This window comes from Pollicipes pollicipes, unplaced genomic scaffold, assembly GCF_011947565.3.
Source record: "Pollicipes pollicipes isolate AB1234 unplaced genomic scaffold, Ppol_2.1 Scaffold_1600;HRSCAF=1878_pilon_pilon_pilon, whole genome shotgun sequence".
Taxonomy (NCBI): Eukaryota; Metazoa; Arthropoda; class Thecostraca; order Pollicipedomorpha; family Pollicipedidae; genus Pollicipes; species Pollicipes pollicipes.
The window spans coordinates 5,739,392-5,747,471 of NW_023595962.1; the positions used below are offsets into that span (position 1 = coordinate 5,739,392).

At 57.7% G+C, this 8,080-nt stretch overlaps 1 protein-coding gene across 1 annotated transcript in view; it reads right to left on the bottom strand.

The window, feature by feature from the left end:
- Window positions 1-6,241, bottom strand: part of LOC119093086 (nuclear factor NF-kappa-B p100 subunit) — a 44,425-nt gene extending 38,184 nt beyond the window's left edge. The window contains exons 1-2 of the mRNA XM_037215977.1: window positions 6,189-6,241; window positions 250-395 (exon numbers count right to left, since the gene is read on the bottom strand). Of these exons, the coding sequence (XP_037071872.1) occupies window positions 250-393 (144 nt within the window). The 5' untranslated portion in view covers window positions 394-395; window positions 6,189-6,241. The remainder of the gene's footprint in view (window positions 1-249; window positions 396-6,188) is intronic.
- Window positions 6,242-8,080: the final 1,839 nt, after the last annotated feature.

Genomic DNA, 8,080 nt, shown 5'->3' on the forward strand with positions numbered 1-8,080 from the left:
CCTCGATTCCAATTAGTCCAGCCCTAGCCTAGTCTAGTTCCCACTAATCTCAATTCCAAATGGTACAGCCCTAGTCTTCCAGTTCCCACTAGTCTCGATTCTCGATCCCTTCACCCGTGACCCCGATGACCTAACCTAACGACAATGACCGAGCCTCGAACCTGCCACCACCAGCGACAATCACCAACGCACGCTTCGCTACATAACCCGCCGCCGCCCCCAGCTCTGGCCTTGACCCGAGCCACTGACCTTGACCGTGGGGAAGGAGCGCCGGTCGGAGCCGCTCCGGCCGGCCAGCTGTCCATGTGTGCCGCCCAGCTCGGACTCGTACCGGAAGCGGAAGCGCTCCTGCGGCTGCTCCAGCAGCAGTAGCCGCGGCCCGCCCATGTGCATCCCTGCAACGGAGGGCAAGCCCGACGTCAGCCGAGATCAGCCCGGGTTGGGTGAAGGTCAGACCGAGGTCAGACAAAGGTCAAATAGAGGTTAAATAAAGGTCAGATACAGGACATACAAAGGGCAAATCAAGGTGATGCAAAGGTCAAGAGGTCATGTACAGGGGTCAAATAAGTCCATTTTAGGTCACGTCAGAGTACACAGGTCAGCACGTGATGCCAGGTCAGCATGTGATGGAAGACAGGTTAGGTCTGGGGTGAACAAAGACCTGAGATAAGTGAGCGACGAAGATCGGGCCAGGACCCAACAGAGGTCACGTCAGGGGTCAAAGAAGATCGGGACAGGGGCCAACCCACGCTGGCAGAACCCAGAGGTAAAAAACGACAGGCTTCTGGCCGCGCGCGAGGCACGGATGGGCGGCGCGGGGCTGCCGGCTATAAACAGCGAGTCTGCTGCCAGCGCCGCTTCCGTTGGTGAGCGTGCGAGCAGCCCCGAGGACCTAGTGCACGGTCGATGATGGAACAGACGACTGAAAATCACCAAGGCCAGGGAACGCAGCACCAAACCATCACCTCAAACCTGTGTTCGCGAACTGTCAAGTAAGTGGGGAGATCGCTACACTTCAGTTAACTGGATGTGACTCCCCCAACTTCGCGTTGGCTCCACAGAACACGTGACGTCACGTGACGCGCACCTGCGCGTCCTGTCAGCGCCTGCACTAGCGAGCCGTTCAACATCTGGGACTTACGACGTCCTCAAGACAAGCCCTGGTCCTGACTGTCAAAAACAAGCTTTACGGTGAATAAATCTACTAAAATGCATCCATAGAGTGAATTCATTTTGAAGAAGGTCGCCCCGAACTAGGCATGCGTCGAATCAAGTGAAAACCGTGCAGAAGCTGACTCTAGCCATTGCTGAATGTTGTGACTTAAATAAAGACCTCGCACAAAGTCAGCGATCCACCGAATCGCTGCCGATCGTTCCAGCTTCCTTGGCCTGGCTGCAGGGGTGCCTCTGGCTGCTCGGACACCTCTATAGAGGCGCAGCCAAGACATAGGTGAGAGGGATGGAGAGGGAGGGGAGTGGCACACCGCTCACCGTGGGACGCCAGGAGAACGACAGAGGACGCCAGGAGTACGACAGCTGCGTGTCAAACTTTCCCCGACCTTCGTGCAACGACAGAACCCAAACATTTACGTACGACAGCACTTGACTCTGGCTCCCTTCACCGTCATCTGGCAGACGGCGCCAGGGCCACGCCTGACTCATGACTCCCTTCACCATGACTCGGCTCTCCTCAGCGTGACTCGGCCGTCCGTGAAACCGCACGAGTCAGCGTGGGGAGTCCGCGCCAGGACTCGGAGGAGCCCGCGCCCGCGCCCCGCGTCCGAGGAGTCCGCGCCACAGCTTGGCGACGCTGCGCGGGCTTGCTCGCGCCGAGGTCATGGGGCTGACCGCAACAGAGGTCACGCATGTCGCGGCAGTGCCACTTGAACCGCTGACATGACGCAGTCGTCCCACGTCACGACCGATCCACACCAGGCTCTGTCCAGACACGACCGAAGCAGACCCAGGCCAACGTCGCTTTCCAAGTAATCAGGACCGCGCCGCAAAGGCGCGACTCGGTCAGAAACAGCGGATACCAACAGCAGCGCGGGAACTAGAAAGCCGGGGGGGGGGGGGGCATGAAAGCTGGGCCCCAACTTTCTGAAGCTTTCTGAAGATTTATGACTGTCCTTGTGTGTGATGACTGAGCGTACATGACTCTGACATGACTCATGACTTGCTCTCCCCCCCCCCCCCCAACATGGAAAGACACCAGGGAAGGACGCCCCCCGGACACCACGTTTCGGCACGAGACTAAGCACGAGGCGTATAAAGTAAGGCACATCCGCCCCAGCAGTAATGCCCCCCCCCCCTCACAAAAAACGCCCGTAAACCGAATCAAGCAATTTCAGAATTAACAGAGATGACCAAAAGATGGATGTTAATGCACGCGAAAACGACACCATTAATACAAACAAGTCTGCATGACTAAAAGATGGGCGTTAATGCACGTGAACACGACAACATACAAGGAAGTGAAAACGACAACAAAACGACATACAAATTAACGGAGTGAACATTTACGAGGCATTACAGCCGAGTCGTCGCCGTATCTGTCTGGCGCGGACACGTAGTCACCGCCAAACACGTCACGTCAATAACCCCCGGCCGTCTGCAGCCCGCTCCTGGACGCTCGCCGTTGCTAGGCAACGCGGCGCGCTGCACACCACGCCGTCGCTTTGGCTCTGCAACGAGCGCCGCCGCGCTGGTCGCGAATGCTGCGACCGCTGCGCAAAAAGTCGGCGAGTGAGTTCCGCTGAGCCAAACGTCGTATGCATTCCGGCTACTGGGATGAAGACCCTTAGCCGTGGCGATTGGACAGGTGTCCACAGCCGGCAGGTCGGCGTCTATATCTGTGTCCGTCATAGAGTCGGTGACAGCCTGACTGAGAGCGTCGTTACAGGCAATCGCTTCCGGTCGATTTCACAGCCCGCCGCCTCCTCTGCGAGGCTTTTTACGAGTCCCGGCCTCTTCATCCTGTACGCTCGGCATGGGACGCATGGAGGGCCTCCTCGGCCGCTGCTGCTCTCCAGGCCGGTTGGGGACATGGGAATTCCCCGATTGTCAATGCTCTTGCACTAGAGGAAACGTCTCATCGATGTCTCCCTCAGGCCGGCCCGGCCCGGCCCGGCCCGGCCCTGGCACACTGCAGGACCTACTCTTACAATGCGACGTTGCAAGATGCACACCCGACACAGATGCAGCCGAGGCCCGAGCGGGGATGGGGGGGGGGGGGGGAGCTCATGGGACATATCCGGCGACATCGACAAGCAAGTACTGTGCATGTTAGCGACCGTGACGCATATAGTATGCTTGTAGTGCGTGAGCGCGTGCGTAGGCTTAGACTACGTCCTAAAAAGCCAATGTTAGTCTCTCCCCGCCTCGACGTCGCAAAGCCCGATCTCTAATCCTGACTGAGCCCCTGCCCTGACTATATTGCGTCCCCGCTGAACAAGCGTCCGAGCATCCATCACCGCCGTGGGTATGAAAAGCGAACCAGTGAAGTCGCTTCGCGGTGGCCCGCCATGCCCCGGGCGCAGTGGCGGATCCAGCTGTTCCATCCCGGGGGAGCAAGCATCGGTGCGAGACGCTTCCCCGACGCCGAGAGATGGCGCTGTGCCCCGACTTCAAGCCGGCGCGTCTCACCCCCAGACCAGCGGCGGGCTGGGCGGCACGGAGGCTGCCCTGACCCAGCACCCTTCCTCCCCACCGCATCCGCCTCTGCTGCCCGGTGAGATACACGCTGAATGCACGATAGCTCCGATTGGAAATACCGAGAATCGCTGGCAGCGTGGCAGCCTGACAAGCTCGATGGAGCCTGAGCTTCGCCATAAACTTCATATTTACCCATTAGCAGGTCCCAGGAACGCCACCTGCCGAGGCGCAGCCAGCCACGCCAAGTGGGCAGGAGGGAGGGGAGGGGGGTGACCGTGAAATATTTGCACAAAGGTAATGAAAACCCCGCCAGGCGGTGTGAACACATGCAGGCGAACCACCAGGTGTTGGCAAGCCATGCAGACAAAACCCAGCATTGACTAAAATCGGCAGCCTTGCCACGCTCGCCAGCGGCATGCTAGGACATGCACGCGGCATGCTGACGTCATGGCATGACGTCATGGCATGGCATGACGTCATGGCTCGCGCGTGACGTCACGACAAGGGGGGCCGTTCCTTGGGGGGGGGGCCACCCCTGCGTGTGAGCGATGCCTCTGGCGACGCCGGTCCTTCGGGAGACGGGGCGCGGAGCACCATCATTTCCTGGGGGTTTCGCTGACTAACGGGCCCGCGCCGCCGCTCAGGCACCGCACTGCAGAGGACTGTATCGGACTGCACCAGACTGTGAGTCCGGGCTGAAACCGGACTGTCAGTCCGGGCTGCACAGGACTGCTCAGGACTGCTCAGGACTGCACAGGACTGTCAGTCCGGGCTACACAGGACTGTTCAGGACTGCACAGGACTGCACCAGACTGTTCGTTAGGACTGTCAGTCGGGACTGCACAGGAGACGCAGGCGAGGGGGCCCGCTGCCGGTCCCCGCAGGCAGCAAACTATCGCCGGAGGCCGACGCGCACCCTCACCCCAAAGCCCAGCCAGAGGCGTGCACAGTCTGCCTACCGAGGCACGCCCTCCGTTTGCCTTTTAACGGTCATAGCTCGACACAACCTCCTACCAAGTCCACCGCACACTCAGATCGCTTTTCGAGGCTTAAAATACGGCTAGAGAGAACTGTCCATGAGACACAAACAACCTGTCATTTTAGTTGAGTAAATCGAAACTTGTAATTCATGATCCTTCAAATTAAACTCTTATCAGAGTTGGTGTGTAGTAAGTTCATCGGTATTTCGCAAACAAATGGAATTGTCATCATCATACTGTTACTTTCCACACTCTCAACCTACGTTTTCAACCAAGGACTCAGATGTTTCCACATAATACAGAAGGGCTATGGCCCGAGAAAATTTCCCTTTTTATTTTTCATAATCACAACCCGAGGACTGTTCGATATTTGCCTTTTCCGTCAAAAAAATCCTAAATGCCTGAAATATGCCTGATTTTGTACTTCCGTCTTCTACCGCAACACTATGAACTAAGACGCAGCCAAAGCGACAGTTCGACCAGGTGCACTCAGCTAACACAGGGCGTTAGGCAAAATCTTAGCGAACTTATCACAGTCTAACGACAAAACTCCTTGCTTGACGAAGGGCAGATTACGAAATGAGACATGGCCGCGTTCAATCTGTCGTCAGCACGTTTGGCAGCACCAATCACGGCCCAGTGTTTGCCCTACGTCACGGGACGTGACCACAAAGTCACGTGGCCTGTGACGTCGCGCGCCGGCTGACGATGAGCCAGGATTTTTTTTTGTCAGTCCGTCAGCATGGAGAGAAAGCGCTACCAGATTAAGAAATCACTCTGAAGTGGCAGCTGGATTCGGTAGCTCTTGCGTTGGCCAGTACGTTGGGTTGGTCGGAGCACTTGTCTCTGATTTGGGGGAAATGCGACGTAATATACACACAGAGGGAATTGAAATGCCAAGCGTAGCCACGAAAAGGTGAGTGATGGTGATTGGCGTGGCGTGCGGTTGCATTGGCTAGTAAATTAATGGCGTTATAAGTAAACACCTAAAATGAGAGGGAAAATATTGAAATGAATTGCAAACGGGAAGAAGCCCTCAACATACGGATAGATGGCGGCAATACCGGAACAGAAGCCACACTTCCAAACACCACTTTGAACGTAGTGTGTCATGGCCGGTGGTACGCCAGAGTTAGTGTGTGGACTACTGAAGTAGAAGGTAAAAGAAGAAAGGAAAGTAAAGCTAAAAACTTTCCTGTCAGCCCACACACCGAACGCTCCGTCAGCACGCATGACGTCACGCATTCCAGCTGACAATCGTGCTGACAACAGGTCGCACGAGGCCATAACACGACCGCTTCCTTGCTCAGCTAAAAAAGCAATGATGGCCATTTTCACGAAGCAGTTCACGGCAATCTGGCGCCGCAGTCGGTGACGCCGATTGCCCCCGTGGTTGCCCAAACACTGCAGTGCCCAGCACACCCGGCCGGTGCCCGGGCTCGAACCCACCCCTTTCCGTCCCGGCCCCGAACCCGTCACGCGGCGGCAGGGAAGCCCCACACCACCCGCACCGCAAACCCCGAGCCTCCCACCCGCAGCCGGGCCAGTACATACCGAAACAGGCGGCGGCGAACGCGGCGCCGGCGCCCTGGCCGGGTCCGCAGGCGAACCACGGACCGGGGACCGCGGGGACCGCGGGGACCGCGCGGACCGCGCCGACGGCAGGGTCCGGCGCGCGCTGCCACAGCCAGGGCGCCGCGGATCGGCGCATGGCGAGGCGCGCTCTGAGGGTGCCGGCGGGCCGCGGCTCAAAGCGCGTCACTCAATTACCACAGTCAAAGGTCACCGGGCGCGGGTCGAAGGTCAGAGGTCGCGGCCGGGGGACAGCGGACGGTGGCGGACCCCCGGCTCGCGCGACACGTTGAGGGGTTCGCTCAACTCAGCGGACGGCAGAACAGCCCTCCAAGCCCCAAATATCAAGCTCCATCGCGAGCCACAAGCCCCAAGTTCCAAATCCCCAGCCCCAAGCTTTAAGTCCCAAGTCTCAAGTCCAAACCCCAATCCCCAAGCCCGATGCGTCCGAGGAGTGGAGGTGAACACATTCGCCCCTCTCCCCCCGCGGCCGTGGCGCCCAAATAAATCGGATGGCGCACTGCTTCCACCACGAGATGGCGTAAATACACAAATACGCTCAGTCTTTTAGGATGTTCAAGACGCAGCTGTCAGGTACGCTAGTTGGGCTTCTCTTACTTGTGAAAAATACTTTAAATGTACCTTACTAATCACTGGATAAAGCCAGTGAACCGTTACAAAGAGAGGCCGGTGATGCAGATGACAATCAAAATCAACGGATAATGAAAACAAGGGGCGTTACGAGGACTGGTGCGGGGAATCTCGTGCAAGCCTAACGCACTTCGGACTGCGGGGCGTGGTGCGTTATCTCCTCACCACGGGCTGCGGGGCGTGGTGCGTTATCTTCTCACCACGGGCTGCGGGGCGTGGTGCGTTATCTTTTCACCACGGGCTGCGGGGCGTGGTGCGTTATCTTCTCACCACGGGCTACTTTCGGTCTCACCTTTCACCTCACCTCTCACCTCACCTCACCTCTCACTTTCGTGCTCACCATCCGACCGCCGCGCCACAACCCGTGACCTCGTGACCTCGTGGGGAGGAGGCCTCTCTGAGGTGATACCACACCCCACAACGGTAAACAGCGTCGTCGTACCTCGTGACCTCGTGGGGAGGAGGCCTCTCTGAAGTGATACCACACCCTACAACAGCAAACAGCGTCGTCGTACCTCGTGACCTCGTGGGAGGATGCCTATCTGAGGTGATACCACATCCTACAACGGCAAACAGCGTCGTTGTACCTCGTGACCTCGTGGGGAGGAGGCTTCTCTGAGATGATGACACGTCCCACAATGGTAAACAATGTCATCACAAACATATCCACACTCCCCTTTTTGAGAGATGCGTTCATCAACGTGACCGCGGACGCTCAACGCGCAATAACTAGCGAAATAATGGAAGCGTACACGACCGCCACTTTTCAGCTTATCAAAAAAGCTGCATTGCTTTAGCTGCCACACATGCAGCAGAATGGCGTCCGCCCCCCCACTCCTCCTTTCCTCGTGCCTGGCCGCGCCACTGCCCACAGCATGGACACAATCCGTTGGCTCGCCTAAACAGAGCACGCGTCACCCTGCCCCGCCTGGACGCCAGCCGACAGACAGACAACCTGTGAGGACCCGGTAGTCTGTACGTGTCTAGGCTACGTGTCTAGGCTACGTGTCTAGGCTACTTGTCTAGGCTACGTGTCTAGGATGCGTGTCTAGGCTACGCGTCTAGGCTATGTGTCTAGGCTACGTGTCTAGGCTAGTGTCTAGGCTACGTGTCTAGGCTACGGACGTGTCTAGGCTAGTGTCTAGGCTACGTGTCTAGGCTACGTGTCTAGGCTAGTGTCTAGGCCACGTGTCTAGGCTACGTGTCTAGGATGCGTGTCTAGG